The sequence below is a fragment of the Anguilla rostrata genome, chromosome 14 (assembly GCF_018555375.3).
Source record: "Anguilla rostrata isolate EN2019 chromosome 14, ASM1855537v3, whole genome shotgun sequence".
In the NCBI taxonomy this organism is placed as follows: domain Eukaryota; kingdom Metazoa; phylum Chordata; class Actinopteri; order Anguilliformes; family Anguillidae; genus Anguilla; species Anguilla rostrata.
This window is the reverse complement of record NC_057946.1, coordinates 37,579,054-37,604,053: the sequence shown is the minus strand read 5'-3', so window position 1 is coordinate 37,604,053 and position 25,000 is coordinate 37,579,054. Positions and strand designations below refer to the sequence as shown.

At 40.6% G+C, this 25,000-nt stretch overlaps 1 protein-coding gene across 4 annotated transcripts; it reads left to right on the top strand.

The window, feature by feature from the left end:
* Nucleotides 1–4,991: 4,991 nt before the first annotated feature.
* On the top strand, nt 4,992–22,573 carry lhx3 (LIM homeobox 3). 4 transcript variants are annotated; one of them, XM_064308461.1, is made up of 6 exons: nt 4,992–5,553; nt 14,616–14,787; nt 15,235–15,437; nt 18,097–18,248; nt 19,557–19,728; nt 20,559–22,571. In XM_064308461.1, the coding sequence occupies exons 1-6, from the start codon at nt 5,484–5,486 to the stop codon at nt 20,981–20,983; spliced, it is 1,194 nt and encodes a 397-aa protein (XP_064164531.1). In that variant the 5' UTR covers nt 4,992–5,483; the 3' UTR covers nt 20,984–22,571. The 4 variants fall into 4 exon arrangements, with proteins under 4 accessions (XP_064164531.1, XP_064164530.1, XP_064164529.1 ...); XM_064308460.1 differs by lacking the exon at nt 4,992–5,553 and adding an exon at nt 9,616–10,401 and having other exon boundaries at nt 15,238–15,437; nt 20,559–22,573; XM_064308459.1 differs by lacking the exon at nt 4,992–5,553 and adding an exon at nt 9,616–10,401 and having other exon boundaries at nt 20,559–22,572.
* Nucleotides 22,574–25,000: the final 2,427 nt, after the last annotated feature.

The following is a 25,000-nucleotide window of genomic DNA, read 5'->3' as shown; positions in this document are numbered from 1 at the left end:
CGACCAGTTGCTCTGAGACTGGAAAGGTGAGCACTCACTCTGTGACTGGAAAGATGAGTGGTAGCTCTCTGACTGGAGAAGACAGGGGTCGCTCTGACTGGGAAGGTGAGCAGTTGCTCTGTGACTGGAAAGGTGATCAGTCGCTCTGTGACCAGAGAGGACAGCAGTCGCTCTGTGACTGGGAAGGTGAGCAGTCGCTCTGTGACTGGGAAGGTGAGCAGTGGCTCTGTGACTGGGAAGGTGAACAGTGGCTCTGTGACTGGGAAGGTGAACAGTCGCTCTGTGACTGGGAAGGTGAGCAGTCGCTCTGACTGGAAAGGACAGCGGTCGCTCTGTGTGAGGTGTGTATGTGGAGATCAAACGGCCGTGGCAGTGGCCTCTGGGAGAAAACAGAGTGAATTTTTTCCCCTGAAAGCCAAGCTGTTAACACAGCCTGCCTCAGAACACGGCACCCCCTCAGAGGAGCACAAACAGGGGTGCGGGCACTCAAGATCCCCCCTTGTTTAGTGGCTGCAGTGTGATGCAAATCAGCCATAAAAAGCCAGGCCTCTTTTCTGCTGCTCCATCAGCCTCTTAAGGCATAAACACACACGTCTTTGAATGTCAGAAAAACAATTTAAAAAGAGAGCAGAGTGGGGGGGGGGGGGAGTTGGAGCGGACGTACACACGCCTAATCCGTCAGCCAAAAACCGCACGGACGAACCAGGGGGAGGCGCTAACATGAAAGAGGCAAAGTGGTGAAAGAAGAAAAGAAGTCTTTGAGCGACTCTCCGCTCTCGAGGACCGCTTGGTTCAGCGTCGTACGTCTTCTGTCCTCTTACTGTGCGTGAGACCCCACCTCCCCCAGTGATACAATGCTGCCGTCGTTGTTCAGAGCTATTAAGCCCTATTTTTGCACGGCCACTCCAACGAGGCCCAGGTGCGCCTGCGTTTTAGCAATCTCCGGTAATGAAGTTCCATCGGGCTGAGTAGTCGCGAGCGGTCGCTAAGGGCCTCGGGAGGCTAAGAGGGCCTTTTAACGCGATCGTGTCTGGTGACGGGTGACACGCTCCCGAAAAAGCCCCTCAGGGCTCCAGATGTTCTCGCGCTGGGACTCTTTGCAAATAGCCTTAGCCCGTTTCCAAACCAGCGCAATTAGATTTGCCATGTGAACATTCGCGTGTGTCTACATACATAGGTTCAGTACAGGCGTGTATGTATTTATAAGATTTCAGCACTGATTATTTATCTAAATCTGACATCCGTTATTTTGTTCATGTTCAGTAATTCTGCAATAGATGTAACGAAGTATTACTTTCAGTAGTGCAAATAAAACTGACACACAGTGACGGTGTTGCTGCTCATAATAATAATAATAATAACAATAATAAAGCCTAATAATCATAATAATAATAATAACAACAACAACAACAACAATAATATAATAATAATAATAATAATAATAATAATCACTATATGATACAATAATAGAAATAATCTAACTCTCATGCTGAGAGGAGGTTTTAAGGCTCGTTTGCTGTTGTTTTCTAAGCGCCTTTGATGCTCTGTCCAGTACAGAAACCTAGTTACAGTGTGTGGCTCCTTCCAGACTTGCCGTTTGCTCTCTATAATCTTCTGTAAGGAGATCAGACTGACTTGTTGATGTTGGATTACGCGTAGCCGCCACATCGTCTCTACCGATGAAAACAAGTCTGACGAAGAGCGTTGCCCCTGGATATGTAAGCTACTGTATATCTACAAAAACACTTTCGTCAGTAAAAAACGGCTTTTGAGATAACGACGATAAACAATAAACACACGCGCAAACAAGTTGGCAGGCGCGCGGGGTACACGGCTAGGGCACATTTGTCCCTATCCTCTTTTGAGTTATCGAGGTGAATCTCAAATCGGGAATATATGACGATATTCAATCTCCACCTCTTAGTTTCTGGACTGGGGATTGGTTGGCGAGGAGGCCTTCTGCCCCGAAAGCCGTAGCATCCTGAGCAGTTCCGTGCATGCGGAGGCAAAGAAACGACGAGGGAAGCGTAATGATGACGTTTTGGGGACGTGCTGTGAAAACTGTTTGAAATCTTATGACTTGTAATTTCTTATTTTCTATACCTAAAGCGTTACACCAATTTAGGTTGCAAGAGTTCACGTGCTTCTATTTTTTGTATTAAATTATGAATTTATCATAATTGCAGATGGCTGTTTTGTGTTAAAATAAATAAATATCCACAAATTTCCGTGACGACTCAGGTGTGGTTTTGACAGTCCACAACCACTACTAGACTTTTCGGTGTTTAAGTACTGGTAGCACTTGCACGTGCTATTTCCAATAAGGACACTTTGTATTATCATTGTGGCTGGGCTGGTGCACCAGGTTAGACATTACTCCTCAAGAAAAAGTAACATTTTTTTTCTAATGACTCTGTGCTGTGACGTAACATACCATGAGGATGGGTAATAAGACTCGTTGCAAAAGTGATTGTGACAGGTAGTGGTGGGAGGAGCTATCGTGTGTTGCCAGAGACTACGTGCCTTGAACCAATCATAGTGTTTCGTCAGTAGGTTGGCATCTGTTTGCATGCTGATATCTTCAGCGATTTTATGGCCTGTTAAAATTTGTTAATTTTAGCTTTCACCAAATTTACTTGGCATTAAAATGGCTGATGTCCTTAGAAGCACTTATTTTCGAAATGCATTAATGTTCTAGTTTAGTTCTAAAAGCGTTTTGCTGTGACAGCATTTTTGTTTTCAAATGATTCAATAATAAATATACGGTGATTTAAGCCTATCCAGGGCCCATATCCAGCAATCTGGATTTTAAAAAAGACAGTCCAGGTGTGCCAATACAGGCATATTAGCATTTCTTACTCTGTTCAAAGAAAGTGTTCGAAACCGTTACTTTGACAGCTGCGCCTACACTACCAACAAAGCATCAGGCTAAGAATGGAATCTGCTGTGGATGTGCATTTGAAATAAATTTTCACATAAAAGTTAACCCGACGAATCAGAATAATAGACGGATAATTGATTAAATGATCTGTATTTCCATAATTGATGTATCCACAAGTGCTTCTTCAAATTCAGTGCATTCATGAACGTAAAACAACAATTCTAAATTTGCTCAAGAATTTGACAAGGCAGGCTTCTCTGCACTTCGGGGAGTACAATTAAGTCCATCCTTGCTTTACAGTTTTGAACCCTGTTCGGTGATGCCATGTCTTTACGACCTCGGAAGGTCTCGGTGGAGAGAACGCATGTCAAATACACAAATAACTGTCAGACTTAACGGGTTGAATTTATTCATTAAATACTGAAATTGACCGACACACAGCCAAGAACAGAAGTAAAGAAAGCCTGTCTGGGCCCATATGAGTTCCACTATACATATATATATATATATATATATATATATATATATATATATATATATATATATATATATATATATACAGTGCCATGAAGTATCTAAGATATTGAAGATGTCCACACGACGTTGTGAAAAAATATCTCTATACATCATATAATATTTTGAGGTTATTTCACTCAGGAGTAGGGTCAAAAAACATTTTGAAGATATCCAAAATAGAACCATATATAGTAAATGGAACCCTTATGAAGAGCCCGGAAGTCTCAACTCGACCAATCGCCTTTTCAGTCACAGTGCTGCAGCTCCGCGTCTCGTGTGTTTGCGGTGCAGTGGGGTGACGTCCTTCCTTAGAGCACGACCTCACTAATAAACTGTAGGATAAAACTCATCAATAAACAGTGTCTTCCAGGGAATGTGCAAATTTAGGACCCTAAAACGTGCATTATGTTACATTTTTAAACACAGTTTTCAGTTAGTTTGCCGTGGTTCTAGGAGCACGAGTAGCCTACTAAACACTTAGTTCAGTCAATTTAAGTTTAAAAATGAAAAACGTATGAAGGAAATTAGGATGAGAAAAGTTGTTCACGAAGCATTCCGAGATTTTCTATTGTTATTTACAGCTCTTGCTACACTTTAACTGGTTAAAAAAATACTGACATCGTTTATGTTTTAAAACCCAGCATTTTGATTCCGTAACCTGAAAATATTACCGAGACATTTTATTTTTACAGTGTTATAGCACCTAAGATACTGAAGATGTCTAAGGTAAAATAAGATGTGAAAGTAAGCTGTGAAAAAATGTCTCTGTACATCATATTATGATATGACGGAACCCACCAGTCTGGTTTCAAAACATTTTGAAAATATCTCAGACACTACATTATACTTATGACTATCCGCTGACTATAAAAAACTAGAGCATCTAGATTTTTTTTTTTTGAATTTAATACAATATAACAAGCAAGCTCTGTCCTTTTAGTGATAACTAAAGGGTTTGTGAGTAGCGTTTCAAAACAAAAAAAAGACAATTATTGTCAGACTATACCAAGGAGTGAGAACTGTTTCAATTCCACAATAACAGCAAAAACTACTACAGAATTTAAAAATGTAAATTGATTACTGCAAAAAATTTAATGGCACGCAAAAATAGATAGTTTACAATATTACATTATATGGAGAGATATATTATTCCAGATGCAATAACCATCGGATTCATTTGAGCTTACTTTTTTTTTTTTAACTTTTTTTTATTAATAGATTGGTTGGAGTGTCTTTTGGTGATCAAATAAAGGTTGACTGAAGATTATCAGTTATTGTACCTTCGTAGCCCATTTAAGCACAAAAAAGTGAGTTTTTTTTTTCGTTCAACACTTCATTGAATTACAAAAGAAAAACTCTAACTAGTGCAAACAATGGAGTTGTCTAATGAACAATTGTTGCTATTGTTGAAGGCTTCTCGGGAATTGACAATAGAGGAAAGAGAGAATGAAATCTAATGACAACAATGTCCCGACGCTGGATTGCCCAGTGCGCTATTGTATACGATGAAAGATGGACACGTGTACCGCTAGATGGATATGGGGGCTTGATTTGAAGACAAGGAGAACTACACAGTGCACACGCCTACGGCATCGTGCGCAGAAACTCCCCATTCAGGACCCTGGACAGAGCAGAGCTTTCGCGACGCTGCATCCTGCTCGACTCTTCACTTTTGTTATGCTAAAACGGGCACCAGTGGCGGCTCGAGGTCAGCTGACGCGGTTAATTGTCAGTAGTCCCTCAACCTCTCCCCTCCGCTAATCTGCAGAGCTGGCCAGACAGTTGCGGCGTTCTGAAAGTTGTCAGAATACCACTGAGCAGGGAAAGACCAAAACGCGTCTTTTTCATTTCCTGAGCTCAGCGTTCCACTCAATTTGCTGCGTTTGTTTGGATTTCTCTGTGTGAGACTGCGTGTGCGCGAGGCATTTGAGGGTTTTTTTTTTTATTATTATTTAATTTGCCTGCGTTGTATGTAACCAGTATTAACTATCGAGAGTTTTTGAAAACGTATTTTACTGTAATTTCATCCAGTCTCATCGGCCACTTTGGAATTTTTTTGCTCATTTGAAGTGACACAGAAGTCGAAATGTTGCTCGAACATCCAGGGTCGAATTGTCAAAACCACGGAAATTACTCCAGATATACCTCCAGCCAAGGTAAGAAATGTGTTGATACTTAAATTACCCAAAAATGATTGCTTTTGCGATTTATTCACGTGTATTTTTTTCCTCTCAAGGTAAGTCAGTATTCCGAGTCAATCCCATTGTGTTTAACAGCAGGACGTAATTTGCCGTGAAATGGTAGGTTACTAGCCTAGGCTACTGGACAAGCATAGGCACACCAGGGAATGCGCTACTTAAAAAGTCCACTGGTGCCTGGTGGTGACAAGGATATTTCGACCGGAAGGGAATGGAACGCTGGTACGTTACATTATCACATAGCTAGTTTCCTTTTTAGTTAATTGTCTTTTCCACGTATCGCGTCCAGTCGCAGCTTTATTTTATTTAGGCAACACCACACAAAAAGTAACTTGAATTTTCCTATATATATATATATATATATATATATATATATATATATATATATATATATATATATATATATGTATATATATAATTCATATAAACTCGGATATATTAAGCACTACTAATTAAATGTTTTGATTATATGGCCTAATTAAAATTGTCACTGATATTACTGGTTGTATGAGCTTGGACCAGCGTTTTATTTAACTCCTTGCAGCATGAGTAGAACTGCATGTTTCATAAACGCAGTTGGCCTGTTATGCTTTTGTTTACGTTTCTGCGTGTATCCAGTTCGCGGGAGACGTTATGAATACGTAATGGCTTGCATTGTTAACGAATGGTATGAACAGATGTTAAGCGCGAGCTGTCATTTCACACCATCACTCATTGCGGTAGCGGGGTACTCCCAACCCCCCAAAGAGACGCCGCAGAGCTGCTCGAGACGCACCGCCGCGCGACAGCCTGTTCGCCTGTAGTTCGCACGGCAGGAAACACTCAACAGGTTTCGAATTCCCACGACAGGTGTTGCACCTGAAGTTCACCTCTTATGTAGAGACGCAAAGAAGTAAAAATCACCAGCGAGAATACGCAAGTCCAAGAAGGGAATAATGTAAAGCACACTATTTGTGTCTGAGACGGCACTGGAAGACAGTAAAAAGCTCTAAAACAGCGGAACCCTACGTTGGTTGTAGGAGCGGTAGAATTTTAGAAATAATCTATTTTTTCCCCCAGGGAAGTCCTTCTGTTTGGTACAGCTTGGAAGTGCTTATTTGTCGCCAAGAACATTTATATTGCGGTCCTGAAAAAATGGACATTGTGTCGAAAAAAATGTAATTCAGTGTAACAACAAATATAACATCCATTAACGAAGGGATTCTATTTTAAATATGATCACAAGGCGTTTTTTATTTCATTGCTACATGTCTGAACGGAAATACATGTTTGGTTCATTTGTACGCTATATTATTTCGCTACTTTTTCAATTGATCTATTTTACAAAATATCGTTTATTTCTGCATTGTCAGTAATATGGGTATTACTCGTTAGTTAAAGCAATGTATTTCGTAGTCGGTTATGAACATGCATGTCAGTTATATTGTTTTCTGAAAATTTTCTTAAATTTCGTCTTAAATGTCATGATAAGTCCTGCGGTGAAGTCACTGTAAATCGTCCACATTATCTGAAAGACAGAAGCGTCGCCTGTTATCTTTCAGACCGAGAATAATGAGACATGCGATATTCTCAGGTCGACTTCTTTCAAAAATAAAAGCAAAACTTGTGATGATGATGCCGGTGATCGTGGTGGTGATAATCATATAGCTCTAATATTACGGATAATGTAACACACAAACACGATTTTAAAAGTACAATTATTGTTATTAATGTGTCATTTCTGTTGTTATAATAGCAATGTTACATGATTCTAGGCTACTGCTTTTAAACATTACGAAGGTAATCAATCACGGAGTTTAAAAAGTTGTGTACTTAATTGCAGCGCAGATGCCATGATACTGGATATACTTTAATGCAGACTATGAGAAAACAGGCCGTTTAAATCGTATGAGTTCATTTCAATTCACAACCCACAATGAGAGGGGTTTACCTCGCTCGTTATTTTGGTCATCAGCTTGTCTCAGTTCACCCCATTACTGTCTGCTGGCCCGTCAAACGTGGGCGATCAATATGACATAAAAATATTATTAAAGCTTGAAAGCAAGAAAGAACATATAGAAGCATGGTGCGCCTTTCACCAAAACGCGCTTCATATACTCTGAAAACGCAGGCGAATGGGGCATTGATTTTGAATTCATTAGAGAACGAGTCGCCGGTGGCACTACGGCTGATTTCCCTGGGCGCCGTTTTGCGCTAAAGATCGGTGTCAATAGAATTCATCTGGGTGTTGCCTCACTTAACATTTTATTGAGCAGCCCGGTCTCCACCAAAGCAAACAGTTGTCTTTTTGGAAGCCGCCACAGGCCATCGTGACGGCGTTTTGCTGTTAACCGCCTGGCGCTGGAAATCTTGGACGTGCAGCACGTTAATGCGTCTACCTCAAGAAAAACCGTAGGCAACTGGTCTAGAAGCCACACACACACACACACACAAAACATATATTTTAACATAATATATATATATATATATATATATATATATATATATATATTATGTATATGTATATATATATTATATATATATATATATATATTTTTTACATATATATATGTGTGTGTGTGTGTGTATATATATATATATAGTACATACTGTATACACTATCGCTTTGCCATAAAAAGAATGTATCAAAAAGTCCTATATTTTATATATATACATATATGTATATGTGTGTGTGTGTGTGTGTGTATCCTATCGTACATGAAAATTATCGTTTTGCCATAAAATAAATGTATTAATTATATATTAATTATATAAGTGTCTAGCACTTAAAAACCAGTACGAATTCTCCCTGAAAAACTGTGTATGTATATTTCTATTTTCTTATAGATAATAGCTTGTTTAAATTGTCACAATTGTCTGGTGGTGATTTAAGCTACATTTTGAAATAGTGCTCCAAAATATTTCAATGACATAAATTCGATAAAATACAAAATAGGTTAAACAAAAATATTCCACTATATTAATTGCAAATATGTGACTGACTGTTTTAACTTACTTTACACTCGTCAGTTCATGGAAAAAGAAAAAGCCTAAAAATCGCATTTGAATTTTTTACCATTTTGTTTGTTTCACCGTAGGTTTGTGATTTTATTGTACTTTTAAAGATAATGATTTAGAATCTTGTCACTGTCCGTTATTTGACCTCATTCTTTGTGTGGGGAAGAATTTTGTGGGGAGTTTCTACTAGGCACCGTAGTCCACCGGGGTGCGATGGTGCGAGATCTCATTTCACACCAAAAATATTTTCGCGCTTTATTTATTGAGTACAGGTTTGTTTATCCCCTGAAACTCGTTAGCAGTTTCTGTCAGTGAATCCTGGGTTCAACAACGATTTATCAATGCATTTGATAGCAATCTTCTTTTTAAAGGTGCAGTTTCCAAGTAAAGGTCAGTAAAGGGTCATTGATAATAGGTACATCCACTCATGGCAAGCACTTCAGCATACCTTGTCCACTGGTTGTTTCGTTTCTGAGATTAGCCTACTTTTTGTGTTTAATACATGTTTTGCAATATTTATCAATTTCCCTGCATAAAGACACCAGTTTGTTATAATATTGATTATTTTATACATATTTAGAGATCAAATGTAAAATTGTGGTTCTGCGTTGTCAGGACTTCGCAGACACTTTGGTCATTATAGGAAGGACAGCCTGTCCGAAGGAAATATTTCCCTCTGCGTGGTTAAGTCAATCTAGCCACAAAGTACACAACTGAGGCTATACCCTGATCGGTACATAACAGATCAATAACCTTAAATCCTCTTCATAAGAAATGTGTGCTCCCAACCTTTCTACCAAAACAGACAATTAAACAACATTAAAATATGACATACATTAATATACTGACTGAGCTAAATGGGTCACCAATAAGTTTTGTCAATTTTTGTCGCATTCTGGCGGTGTTGAAAGGGGACTTTGCAACAATATAAATTTTAAAATATAATTTGGCAGCCAGTTTTGGCCAGATAGACTTACAAAAGTGCCTTTAACATGGAAAAAAGACAGCACCAAGAGATAAATAAATATAATAATATAACAAAATAAGCGTCCAGATGCTGTCTCAAGTCCTGCAAAATGAGAGAGAGGAGCTTTGGTTTATTTCCAAATGGTGAGATCCCTTAAATGCTGTAAAATCTCACCATTGGAAACTGGTGACAAACGCTGGCAATCGTTTTACAATTTTATCAAAAGAGAGAATTTAACCAACCAAATTATTTTTGGATATTTAATCCAATTAATTGGCAAGCGACCTGGCACAAAACGTAAAATGTGCAATCTGAATGCGCTTGCAAATCAGACAAGTGTGTGCGTAGAGGACAGCCTCCGGGAAACTCTTTGGAATGAGACTGCCCTTAAAGTCAACATCCTCAACATCAGACAACTTACTCTTGTTCGCGTAAAAGTTGCGCAATTTAGGGCCCACGGGCTCCGGAGACTCCTTGGTGTTGGTACACCTCTTCACACGTCGAAGGCGATGTTATTCTATCTCTTGTAGCTTTAACAGTGCAGTCACCAGGGTAACCAGGCAGCGTAATCCACCTCTCAGCGCGTAGCACAAAGCACACTGCACAGCAAAGACAAGCGCACGAGACGAAGGCGGAATTCTGTTTTGCCTCCAAGAAATCTCGCGCACCCGGGTACCATAAATAATTAACAAACACCAGAGGATTATTATTTTTCCCCATTATTCTAAAAACGATACGATGAGAAATGGATGTTCTTAACGAACGGGACTCTCCGAAACGAGCGCCAGGCAACACGGAGATGCTGTTTGCTTTGCTCGCGCAGAATGAAGAACTACGCAAAGGTATCGTTTCCTGTCAAAGCTCCGCTCTGAATGAATATTATCTGTAATACAACTGCTTCTGCAAGGATATGGCAAATTCTCTTGGCCTAGGCTGCTCCCCCTCACCCTAGTCTTATCGCTCTTTTACTAGTTCTTTCGATGGACAAGTTTTACTGTTTGATAACTCAGTTTTAACTCTCAAGGGACAGACGCTGTGTCTGTCCGGAAACATGATTATATCGACTTCGGCGTATTTAAATAGCGGTGATGACATAGACCGATTTCGATTATGTCAGTTTGACAAACAGTAGAAACTTGGAGAGAAACAAATCCAGCGACAATGTATATCTATAACAATGTCTCTTTGGTTAAACGTTTTGCCGTTTGCTTCAAGTCACTATATTTGAAACACAATCGCTTGCCCAAAAGTCGCTATGGCGACAGTTCCCAGTTCTAGACCTTTCCTGTGATGCTTCTATATCCTATCTTTGTAATGCGGTGGATTATGGCTAGATCTGGACGTCCGAAGATTAGGACCAAAGAAGAGGAATCTGCAAAATTACATATGTCTTATCTTTCTTATTATAGCGTACACCACAAACGTTTCTCTTTCTTAGAAATACACTCCATTCGGATTTGGTTCCTGCAGGCAATTTGGACATCTTTTTTTCCGAAAAGAATGAATGCATTTAAATTTTTGTTTGCCTTTTGGAACATCATTGGAATAATTGGAGATTATGGGCACTTTGATTTTACTTCAGGTATTAATTAGCAGGCTAGGATTTTAGCTATAGGCCGATAGTAAACTATTTGTCATAAGATTTATTTTTAAAATAAATACAATTATACGGGAATAACAAATATATTTTAAAATTGGTTGAAACAGCAGCGTAAATAGCACAAAAATGACTTTCGTCCGTGGGGCAAGGAAATTATATTCTAGTTTTACAGGCCCCTTTGAATAAATTATAAGCGTTTGGTGCACCTGTTCATGACGTTACTCCCTTGCTGTTTGTAGGTAGCTGGGAGAGCCGCTACATAAAACCGCTCGGTTCATTTTTTATTAAACCGCCACAAAACGAACAAAAGGAATGCGACTCCTTCCTCCAGTGAATCGCCAAGTGGACACCCTCATGAAATTATAATTGCGGTAAAGCCTGAAGTTGAATTCAAGTTAGTTTAGAAGGCATATATTGCTTAGCATATACATTCGGCCCTTTATATTCAAAAGGAATAATAACGTTAATTTCATGTTTAAATGTAGGACCTTTAATGGTGGATAGGCTACTTTATGAGAGAAGCTGGAAAGCGGATCATATGTTTTGTCTCGTTGACCTTTGCGGTGTCAAACCGCTTATCTTAAAATGAAATAGCCAGACTTCAACGACAATGACGAGAATGACCGGCTTGACCCGGACGTGCATTCGAACAAAGTTTCTCCAGAATTAGTTTCTCAGTGGACTTTTTTGAGTGGCGTGCTATTGTTTCAACGTAGGCAAATCTGAATGTCTGCATTATCAGGCCGATGAATTGTTTGTCGAATGAAACCCTATTGTAAAACAGATCTATGCATTTTCAGAACGACATATAATTTCCCAGATAGCGTCTTCGAGCATGTGAGCAGTTATTAGAAATACATATATAAGGTTCTGAAAAAATAAGGCTTGATTTGGCTTAGGCATAAGTTCCATGCAGTGCACGTTGTTTTCGCAAGCAGGCCTACCAATGTTAAGTTTGTACGAAACAAGTAGCCTTCGTACAGGTGCTACATGCAACAACGAGGGCAATTCCACGGGTTGCTTTCAGAACTTGCCCGTTAAACGATCCTTTTCGGTAGCTCGTCAGACCCCTTCGGTGTCATTGCTGGTACGCTATAAATGAATTGCCTTATACGCCCCGGGAATGCGTTGCGCGTCCTGGAAACGTATTGAAAAGAAAAACCTCATAAGAAGCATTTGTCCGGCAGTGATTGGTCAGTGGGACTTCCTTTCGCGCGGCTTGGCCGGTGCTGCGCGAGAGGGCAGTTTTATTAGGCCGTCTCTAAGTTTCTTGTCTGTGAACAAGCGGAGGCGTGCGTTCAGAAGCGCGTAGCGCGCCTCTCTTCAATTAGCTCCCAGAGGGATGGTCTTTGGACCGGAGAACCAAAAGAGGAGGCGACACATCTCTCGACTCGTGAGTGTGAAGTGGACGAGACACAGCCACCCTGGATTTAATATTGCTTTAAGATTTTAGGGGAGGACTTGCTGATCGCCATGCAAAGTAAGATATGTTCAGTTCAAGTAATTCGTTTATTGATAGATGGGAAATAGGGTTGTGGAGGGAGAACAGAATGAACAGAAGGCACAGTTTTCCGTCACATGCTGAAATTAAATTGAAAGATCAAACTTAGTGATTACTGGTCAGTTACTGGCCAGTATAGATGGTCTTATTATTGTAAATAAAACATGACACCCTGGCACACATGCGCATTAAATAGATGTCGGAAGCCAACACATAAACTCAGGACTGTATGTCGCGTGCCGGTTTATGATATGAGATGCGTGGTCGGTCGGATGTTTATTCCTATGGAATTTTAAACTACTGGTGTTTGTGATTCATTCGTTGCATTTCCGCATCTGTTCCCAATCCCTTTGTGCATTTATAAACGATTCTTAATGTGTAGCCTATATTGGCACGAGACAAGACCTGGAGTAATAAGAGGTTGTGTGTATGATTTCTATCTGAACATTACCTGCATTTTTGAAAAGTCTGAAGCACAGTGGCTTTTCACTATTTATGTCCTGCAGTAGTAGTGGTCGTATTACTACTACTACTACTAGTAGTAGTAGTAGTAGTAGTAGTAGTGGTAGCAAGAATACATTTTTGCGTATTTTTTTTAAGTATTTGCGTACACACATAGTTATTATAAGAATAAAAATAACAAGGTCGAGGGATTGTCAAAATGGCACAGGGGTGTCTTATTATTATTATTATTACTTGTAGAAGTAGTAGTATTGGAAGTAGTAGTCGTTTATTAAAAGTATTTGTAAATACTTGCATGCATACACACCTAATGACCAAATGATAATAAGAAGGTCGCGCGCAAGGATGATGATGATGATGTCGATGATGCTTATACTACTACTACAACTAATAATAATAATAATAATAATAATAATACTAATAAAATATAAAAAACAACAACAATTATTATTATTATTATTATTATTATTATTATTATTATTACTAAAGTCTAGCATGATTATGTGTGGCTCACCGTCCCTTTATGCCTTGAACGTTGGGAAGAAAACCACGTTAGGTTACTTTTTATTTCGTTTATCATAATTAAGTTACTGGTTACTATGTATATATATATAAAAAACCATAAAAGAGCATGCGTTTGTCATATTGTGAAATTACTTTTATAACAGACAGGCTGTTTATTCCTTTATAGGGCGTTCTGATATCTATGGTCACGTGTCACAACTCTCATCAATCAGTAATTAGGATTTAAGGCCAGCAAATCTCATCCAACCAACAATTTGGACACCCTTTTCAAACTTGATTTCAAAAATAGGATCCTAGAAGCATGTAGTATATGTGTAGTGCATACCATTTTTTAAATTATTTTTTCTTTGGATAGGCAGTTGCTCGTGAAAATATACATTTCCAGTTTTGCATTGCATTGAATCTTTTTTGTGGTCAGTCATCAATGATTTTGTGGTCAATGATCACTTAATGTCCCTGCTATAACGGTGTATATCTATTGGAATATTTTATCTTTTCCAGAAAATAAAGTAAATTGTATTTATTTATTTATTTATTCATCATTTATTAGTGTCATTGTTCTGACTATTTTGACCTTTACAGTTGTGTCTAATCAGCATTCAGGAGAAGCCAGAAACAGTATAACTGTTATTAGTAGACAAGTAAAGCATTCGTTACAACAGTTCACCATTTTATTTCGAGACAGTGCTTTTGGTTTGGTGTCTGACAATTAAACTTCTCCTAAAATGTATTTTGCGAAGCCTGCACGTGCCACTGCTGTAGAGTAAAACCTGGCAAAACTCCGCCAGTGTTACCAGGACTACAATACACTTAACTGCCAAATCCAAACAGCATATGCAACATATAAAAACTACCAATCACAATCACACACACACACACACACACACACACACGCAGTGTAACCTGCCACCAGCTGTGAATGTAAACGTAAATGTTTTTATGTTTGTGTATTTGTTCCTGTCGAACAGAAATCCCTGTTTGCGCGGGATGCAATCAGCACATCGTGGACCGTTTCATCCTCAAGGTGCTGGACCGCCACTGGCACAGCAAGTGTCTCAAATGCAGCGACTGCCAGTCTCAGCTCGCGGACAAGTGCTTCAGCAGGGGCGACAGCGTTTACTGCAAAGAAGACTTCTTTAAGTGAGTGTATTCTCCGCTACCGCGTTTTTGTCTCTTCTGATAATTAACCTGGTTAAAATAATTCGTGAAGAGAAGTATAAGCGTTTAGGTGACATATTTAAGTAGCCTTTCGTGTATAAGAGATTGCGAGTGTGAATTAATGCTGTGCCTTGTTAAATTGCTTAAATTTAGATGTATTTACTGGGTTATTGTTTTATTGCATGACTTTACAAAAGGACAGCCTGTTCATTTTAAGTAGCCAGCTCAGAATAAGCGCGTATTTTGAATCATGTATTAAGGTCGTATAAAACCATTTTCGCAGTATTCGTTGATATAGTTTATGAATAAGGTGGGGCAAATTAGTTTCTTCCACTCTGAACTTTTGTTTATGCTGATGATAAGATTGTGATGTCTGTAATTGTGTGTTTGCATCAATATATTTGATGTCGGGCCTATTGTTTCCAAAAGGAGATTTGGGACTAAATGCGCAGCCTGTCAACAAGGTATTCCACCGACCCAAGTCGTTCGAAGAGCGCAGGACTTCGTGTACCACCTCCACTGTTTCGCCTGCATAGTATGCAAACGGCAGCTAGCCACAGGCGACGAATACTATCTAATGGAGGACAGCAGGCTCGTGTGCAAGGCCGACTACGAGACCGCCAAGCAGAGAGGTGAGAACGCGCGCACCGCTGGAAGTTTCAATACTGACCCACAAGTATTTATTGTGTAGCTCACTTGGCTAGAACACAAATTCCATGTTCAATAATAATAATAATAATAATAATAAATTCTATGTGATGCGTCTTAAGCAACGATATTAACAAGCTATATTCAGTTACGGTACCAAGAACCGCCAATTCGGTGTCTTAATTCAGTGCATCTCCAAAGCACTATTTCCTAAATTTTAATCGGAAATTGCATGCGTTCTTGTAATTGTATGTGTTCTCAGCGGGCCTACATGGCGTGTTACTTTAATCTGCTGTCGTAGCTATAATGTAGATCTACATTTTAACAGGCTGGGGAATGTTTGCGTCTTTAAGACATAATTATTAGAGGTGTAGAAAACAACAGAATGGTATGTTTAGAACCGTAGGCCTACATTTCCTACATTTTCAATATGATTATAACAGAATGCAAATGTTCTTTGGAGCAGATCAATTAACAACGCTCTTGTGTATGCCAACCGTCACCTATGTAAAATACATGTATTGGTTTCTGAAAATATGACAGGATTTGTACAGTTCATTTCGGGTTTTTATTTTATTATTTTGTCATTTTTTTTATTTTTACAAATTAAACGATTTGGTTTTTCCACAATATGAATTGTATTTACAGAAATTGTAGATGCACGTAGCATTAAGGTGAGTGTGCTTTATGAGTGCATGCGAGCCGTATGGATTAAATGAAGATATGGGAGAATTAGTTGCTATGATTAATATCCGGTTCCGGGGGTTCCCCAAGTTTTCTGAGTGTTCGTAGTTTTATGAGGGGAAAAAGTGTTGCATCGTAAAACGCGGAACACTGTGAACCCTGTCCGTTTTGTTGGTATGAAATGCCATGATTGCTACGCGCATCTACTTAAAGACCGTGCAATTTAAACTTTTTTTATTTATTCAATAACCTTTCATCGAACAGTTGCTTTGAACTGTGAACTTAATCTGCGGGGTCAGCAGGTCAGCCATAAACACTTGACCCACCCGCGCTAATAACGCTGCAGCCAGCCTCCGAATCGATAGCGCGCTATAAGGGGCCCCATATATCGCAAATTCAAGTGCGTCTCCCGGAGAGAAATGGACGCTCCCCGGTCGAATACCTAATGTAACTTTGGCCGACAGTCAGCACATTCCGCGCGCTGATTAAACTGCAGTCAAGCTGCGATTCAGCCGGCCTGCTTCACAAAAAGGAGACCAAATCACCATCGGGATGCCATTTAGCCTTCCTCAGACTCGCCGGTGACTGAAGACTCACATTACTTACATTTCAGGCGGCACAGACGTAGCTATCTCCATCTTGCCAAACCTCTCTGCCTGTATGATAAAAAAATAAAAACCGCCATGTGCTTAAATATAGACATCCATCTTGGATGGTAGACACTAATAGACCTTTGTATTTTAAATCGTTAAATGGTTAACCCGTTTCTTTGAACGTGTTTCATGTATTGTTTGCATCATATTGTAAGCTGGTAGTAGTGATGTGCTAAACCAGGCTTTCGGTCGAACAGAAAATAATTTTAACATTTTTGATTCCATTAAATGCACATAATATTGCATGGGGAATACCGTGAAATGCAACATTGTTTTCAGCAGCAAAATATGATCTGAGCACAGGCTGTCAAATGTCATATCTGAAGTTAAAACTATAATTCCAAGCTTCAAAATAATAATTTTAAAAAATCTTAGACTAAAGCAAAGACAGACTGCTTCATTAGTAATCTCCCTTTTTATATTCACTCGTATGTGGATTTACAGTACACATCCAGATCGGCCTTACTCAACATCGTGAATTAACATACGTTTTCAGCAAAAACATACAAGTTTGTTTTTTGTTAACAAGAGGGCGCCATTACTTACGGGCGATGCCGTAACCGAAGTGGACACTGCTCTATGCGGCCATATGGTCGGGAAGACAGGCGGTACAATTTGGGGCCCACTGACTCAAAGTCATATCAAGCCCTTAAAACAACACGATCAAATCTGAAATTTCTGTAACTGTAAAAATAAATAAATAAATAAATAAAAACGGCTGTTTTATATTTTTTCATTTATTTTACGACCACAGAGGAAAGGCTGCTCAGTCAGCATTCTGGAATGCAAAACGCAACACGATAGGCAGCCCACACACTATTTTGATGTATTTTTTCTATCGTTCCTTCTAAGGTTATTTATGCTATTTTTCATTTGATTTAAAGTTGGTAGTAAAATAAGTCGGTCGTTCCCTGTGTGTGCTTGATTTGAACCGGGTCCTTTCTTTTTGGGCAGAACTACATGGTTTAAAGCATCGCACTGTATAGTCAAACTCCCTATATTATGTTTAAGCGATATTGCATAGGAATATTGCATGGATGATTAATAAATGTTTAAAATTCAATCTGTCCTTCCTGCTCCACATCAGCTACACATATGTAAATAAGAGATGCATTGGAGGTGACGCCGTAATAAAAAGCCGCTACAGCCAAGTTTATGTAAGGACGTGAAGGAAGTTGATGTATTTAACTTTGAACGAGGTTGAAGAGAAAATGTTACACCAACAGATTGTTCTTCCAGGACTGTACTTATCCACATTGTTTTCTCGACCTCCGAGTGAATGAAACGTCCTGCAATTTGGTTTCAGAGGCGGACTCCACGGCGAAAAGACCGCGCACCACCATCACTGCCAAGCAGTTGGAAACGCTGAAAAACGCTTACAACAACTCTCCCAAACCAGCGCGTCACGTGAGAGAGCAGCTGTCGTCGGAAACGGGCTTGGATATGAGAGTAGTCCAGGTAATACTTGCTGTATTCACGTATTTATTTGAATTTTCTCCAACGTCAACCGATTCCTTCATATTAAAACTAAGACATGAGCGGGTTATTGGGACGGTAAAAAGAAGCTGTCTTGCGCGCACGTGGGGGAGGGGGAGGTCTAATGGTTTTAATTTAAAGCCGCCGGGGAGCGTTAAATGAAGTCCCCACTTGAAAGTCAGTTCGGTGTGGACAAGCTCATTAGCAGTTCTAGGAGGGAAATGTTACGCACTGTCTATGGTTAGACCTATTCTGCGGCACGATGGTCATATATATTGTTTTATGTATTTGCAAGGACGCCATGGGAACAGGGAAGCCACCGCTCTCCCCATGCCCATTATTCATCCTGCTCTTAAGTGATTTGGAAAAAAAGTGGAATGTCGGCCTGATAGAGTCTCGTATTGCTTGGTTCAGCAAAATTACATGTAGCTTTGCGTGCACACTAATATTTGTCTATCATATTTGATCACAAAAGATCTGCCGCTAGCTGTTAGATATCCGTAGTGTAAGCAACAAACTGGGCATACAGTCCGAGTATTCAAAACGGCCCGTCTACGTTTTAAAGCCATGATTTACAATGTGCATAGGAGAGTGGCCGTGCTGAATTTAGAATAATTAAATCGACTGGACGGTAGTGGACTCGTGCGCGGGTACTATCGACGTTAACCCGTCTGTGCTGTGGGTTAAGGACAACTTCCCTCTGTCTGGAAGTTAATTATACCTGAAATAAATCTTTCGGTGGCCATGGTAGTTCTACCATTAATGTTCGGTCCCTGTGTTTCAATCTTCTCCGCCGAAAGAAAAAAGACTCGGGCCCGCTCTTTTGACAGTCTTAGAAAATGAATCATCCCTCAACATTAATGCATCTTAAATGATAATTAGAATCTTATATAGTCCGTACTTCTGTCCTTTTTTCAAAATTTGCAATATTTCAGTTAGCAACAGTCTGACAAGGATTTATTGCAAAGCTGCGTTACGGTGCTTTGACAGTATTCAGCACCAACGCATATGGACAGCACCACAGAATGACATTCTTCGCTCAGTTGGTTGAAAGGGCAAAGGAGTCTAGACTAGATCTTCGTCTCTACATTGCCCACTAAAGGGATTCTGGAATAACAAAAGTAAATATTAAATTTCCAACAGCGGATCCAAATCTTAACACTACACTTCTCGGGTCCTTAATCGTGTGTCTGGGTCAAACAATCGTTGTTTCCATAAGCTGATCCTCAGTTATGAGAGCTTATGAAGGATAAAGTGTTTAAACGCACATCCCCGTGACTCTCTCCGCAGGTGTGGTTCCAGAACAGGCGAGCAAAGGAGAAGAGGTTGAAAAAAGACGCGGGAAGGCAACGGTGGGGGCAGTACTTCCGCAACATGAAGCGATCGCGAGGCAGCTCCAAATCCGATAAGGACAGCATCAAGGAGGAAGGACTAGACAGTGACGCAGAGGTCTCCTTCACAGGTAATGCAGACCAGCAACATATAAGAAAGGGATACAATGTACAAGATACGTGACAACATTGAATAACAAAATGTTAATCTGGTGGAGCGCTTGTAAGTGTTTTTGTCAACTGGATGTAATACCACGACAATCCCGTTACTGTTTTTAATGAGGCTATAGTACAAACTCTTTTTCTTTGCTGCCATTTTGTTTTCTTTCAAAGTAATGGAATAAATATATATTAAATGCAAATGTTAGCGTTCATTTAATACTTAATTGAAAACATAGTGTAAGTAAAAAAAAAAACCCCACAAAGTAATTATGTTTAATCCAGGTTGTAGTGTCCATGACATTTAATACGGAATTTAATCACATTGGTATTGGAACCACCTCGTTTTGGAGAGCACTGTGTGCAGATTATGAGAGAGAAAAAAATGTGTCCTTTGGTGCAAAGAATTATTGAAAAGGTATATTACATATTGATTTGCTGCTACGTTTAAGATCATGAATAGCCTACCCAAAAATAGAGGTTCTGATTGGCAGTTGTTCTCTGAGTGGTGTGCACACCTGTTGTGATGCTGTAGAGTTGAGTATACTGTATAAGACTGCCATCAGCACACACCATTAAACTGATAATATGCCAAAATGGTGGAATCTTTTATTTTCATCTTAATAGAAAACATTTATTGTTGATATTTCCTGAATATATAGATTTTTTTTAAATGACAAAGCCATTTATTATTTTATTTCATTTTTATTTATTCTCAAAACACTTCGAGAAATTTAGTATGCATGAGGATATTTTCGAAAGGCCCCCCCCTGATTTTTTTCGTCTCTGTGTGTGACCTCAGACGAGCCGCCGATGTCCGACATCAGCCACTCCAACGGGATGTACGGGGGGATGAACGAGACGTCCCCCGCCATGGGGCGACAGGGGGCCGGCCACGGGCCTTTCCCCCTGGACCACGGGGTCATCCAGTCCCAGGACGCGTACCCCGAAATGCGACCCAGCAGCCCCTACAGCCTGCCCCAGTCCCCCAGGTCCCTGCAGGCCCTGCCCGGACACCAGCCCCTCATCTCCAGCCTGGTGTACCCCGACTCGGGCCTGTCAATCATGACGCAGGGCGGGGCCCCCGGCATGGCCCCGGGCATGAGGGCGATGGGCGGGGTCAACGGGCCCAGCTCGGACCTCTCCACGGGGAGCAGCGGCGGCTACCCTGACTTTCCTGCTAGCCCCGCCTCCTGGCTCGACGAGGTGGACCACACCCAGTTTTGATAGCCCCTCCCCCTGGCCCCACCCATAAACCACCAGCACCACCAACCAACCAACCAACCATCAACCAACCTACCTTCAACCAACCGACCAACCAATCAACCAACCATCAACCAACCGACCAACCAACCAATCATCAACCTTCTTCTTCATATGTGGGTACAGATTGACGTCAGTTATCCAAACTCACATCTTCACCCTCTGGAGGACCACTTACCCTCCCTTCCATTCTAGAAATGTGGGGGCAATCGATTGGAAAGGGGCATGGTCTTGCTCCGCCAGTTTTAAGTTTGGCCCTCATGCACTGTCTGAACTCCTTCCTCAGTCTACACAGGCTGAGCCCAGGATAGGGCTGTGGGTGCTGTCAGTGGTGCACAGAACACTTTTCGATGACCAGGAAAAAGAAGCGTTCTGAAGTGTCTGAATGCACAGTGTTCAGCTGGCAGCACAAGATCCCGTTGCCATGGAGGCCAGAGGACCGGCTATCTGTAGCCTGTCCTCTTCTTCTGGATGTTCATTGGACAGCCTCTCCCAAGTCCCGCCCCCTTGAGAAAGTACAACCCAGTTGCAAGTAGTTTCAGAAATTTGAGGAAACTCAGCCTGAGGGGGGGGGAATAAAAAGGACTCGTGACACAAACTGAGATGCCTGAGGTCTTTTCAGCGCCGAAAGTACTTTCAATTAATTTCTTAAAATAATTTATTTAAATTTAATTTAATTTAACGTAGGTTTGGTTTTTCCTTGTTTATATGGCTACGCCCAGGTTACATCCCCACCCAAAGCGAGCGCACGCACTTCCTGGTTCTGACGCAGGTGTGTTTCCTCCCGCCTCAGAAGTGATTTGCTTCAGAGAGGGAGCGCCACTTTGGGGGAGGGTCTTCCCCTTCTTAAATGCACGGGATTGGCTTACTTAAAGATTGCGTTCCGGGTTCTCCCGACAACCTCCTTTCTTTAAATTTGGCCCTGTGTCTTTGCTCGGGTTTGATTGAGCGTGACTGAGCTGTGACTTCGGTGGAAAAGCAGACCTGCCACCGCTGGATTTTGGGAGACCTCCAGCCTCGATAGTCTCCTTTTTTTCCCTCTGTGTTTGTTCTCCAGTGACATACTGCAGAGGTCTGTTCTAATTTATTTGTCCGAGTCTGTCTTACAGTGTCTGATTGTTGCCAAATGTCTATTTATCACGGTTTCTCATTGTAAAGACTTATTTTTTTACAGCTCTCTCTGGAGGCTAACCTGAACACAGATATTTAAGACTTTGTATTTTGTGGATGGACAGATCGTAAAAGTTACCCACCCCCCCGCCCCGCCCCAAATTAATTAGGAGTACTTCTATGCATTTGTGTGTCTTCAGCTGTGTCTTGTCCGTTTTATTATACTGAAACAATCGGGGCAATGCTGGCCCCAGGGCGGTGTACGTGTTTGTTTATGTGGAAGATGTTTTATGTCTTATTTATTCTCTCTGATGATAAAGTGATACAGGTCTTTAATAAATTTGTCAGCGAAATCCAACCACTGCTGTCTCCTGAGTGTGGCTCTTCCCCAGCACCACCAAGTTCAGATTATTATTATTATTAGTAGTAGTAGCAGTAGTATTAGTGGTAGCAGCAGAAGTATTATTATTATTGTATTATTATTATTATTATTATTATTATTAATAATAATAATAATAATAATAATAATAATAATAATAATAAATGGGTTAAATAGTTGTGCTGCAGTGACCTGAGTAATCAAAATGTGCAGGGGATTCGCGGAATTACCAAGCCAGTAATTAAGTAACCAAGCAGCTTGGGTCTGTGGCCCTGTATGTGGCCATTTTGGGAATTTCACCCCAAGACACCGCAATTGTTACCCTAAAGGGAACATCGTCATGGGATCCTTAATGACATCTGTGTTTTATAATATAATATAATCGGAAAGGAAATCCAAAGAAAGAGAGTTGACAGAGCTTCAGTCTGTCAGAAGATGAAATTAATTATTTCTGAAGCATCAAACACAGAGTAGATAATTATAGAAGGATCTTGCCACGTATATTTGTCTTATTCTTAAGAAAATGTTAATATTTAGAATTATCTTTAATACTGTAAACGGAAAAGTGCAATCGGGTAAATATAACTTAAGTTCCATAAGTTCCATAATGGAGTTCAAGAACAAACGGGCTCATATCAAATACTGAATTAAATGTTTATCATTCATAACTATCCAAAATGACTGTAGCTACAGGGCCAGGGTTTCGGGGGGAAATAATCATGTCTTGTGTGAAATGTTCAGATCTAGTTTTCCCTGATTAATCTTGTTCTACCATCTAGCCGCTCCGCCGTTAATGGAATCGAGCAACCAGGCAATAGAGAGACGAGAGTCCTGACTGAATTTGCAAATGGCTGGTCTGGCTAATTACCAAAGCCGTATCAAGAGTTCAATGGTTGTGTGTTCAACGCAGAAATTCGATGCAGTCTGCACGGCGACATTTTGATTTGGAGATAAGCGAGTCGCTTTTACCCACATATGCCCATATGTGATGGAAATCCTCAATCCATTAGCGAACAGGGGGATCGAGTGCACGCTCGCGAATTTCCTCATTCTGCGTACTTACTTATTTAAAGTCAGCCGGAATTAAATGCACTAATTGGCTGCGGAATATTTACTGAAGCCAACGGATCAGTAGCAGGAATATGTGAGATAATGTAGGCCACTCAGTTTTTGATAGTGGGATGAGAGACGTGTGCGTGCGCGCGCGCGCCAGCCCCCACATTTCTGTCCATGTGAAAGCCTGTCAGTTCACCCGTCTGTACTATAGAACCAGGGCATAATCTTTAGTTCTATGACAAAATCGGTATATTGCACGTAAAAATGGTATCTATTTTCGACAATGGCGAACTGAAAACGAGGTAGCTGGCCCTGGAATTAAATTTACTCCAGCACAACAAATGTTGATATGTAACAATATTTGTTTATTTAAATTATAGGACAAATAAAAACTGAAAAGAGAACCATTCCAAATATATCCCATATAAAACTTCTTGCACTTGCTCAGAAAACGCATGCAAGCACTTGGTGGAAAATGTACCTGTACAGGTGATCGTACCCGTCATACATGCACAGGATGCTTGTTGTACAAGGGGGAAAGCAAAGTTTGCACAGGTTCAATTTAATAAATGCATTAGCTAAATTAGATTGCAAAACTCAGTTACTCCATCCTGGTGCTGAAAATGTCACTCAGTTTGAAATGGTGACAGGAGATAGTTCCACATAATTGTTCTAATTTGGGTATTTCCTGGAACCGTGGGCGCGTAACAATGAGCTTGTGGCAACTGCTAAAAGGAATTCGATTGGCGACAGGTCACGCGACGATCACTCTTTTGCTTTATTTTCACAAAAGGCCCCAGTGGTGTCTTGTTTTCGGCCGGGGCTTCAGATCGCTTCACGCCGAACCGGCGCTGAATTAAATTATTCCACCCAGACAAATGCTTCCCTGTAGCCACGGTCCCCAAAACGGCAGGTGAGGAATGCGAACTCCCGAACTCCCACAGACTTTGTCTGTGTCTGAGAGAGAGAGAGAGATTGCGGCACAAAAGCATCGCTAATCTCCAAGGATCCCATGTCCAGTAGATTTACCGGTGGTTTCCGGGGATTTAGACCGCGGATTTGCCAGTTAGAACTACCAAAAGTACGCGCACAGAGACGAGAAATCCCCTGGCCGCAAGAACGCCTTAAACGGCGTTTGTTTACCGCTCACTGCTGTTGTTCTTTCTTTGGACAGGTGAGAACCTGTGGGCCACCTGTAGGTTAGAATACTCGCAGGTGAAGCCACTTCATCCACTCTCACAAATTAACTTAGTCTCCCTAACACACCTGCCGCTCCGCGTGCAACTCTCAACATATTTTCCCACATTACGTGGAGAGAAGGCTGGTCAAGCGCAAGCAAATAGATTTTGTGTCAGGTGAACTGGATTCGTTACAAAAATCACATTACATATTTTCAAATAATCTAAATGTTATCACACTGGTGGAATTGAATAGTA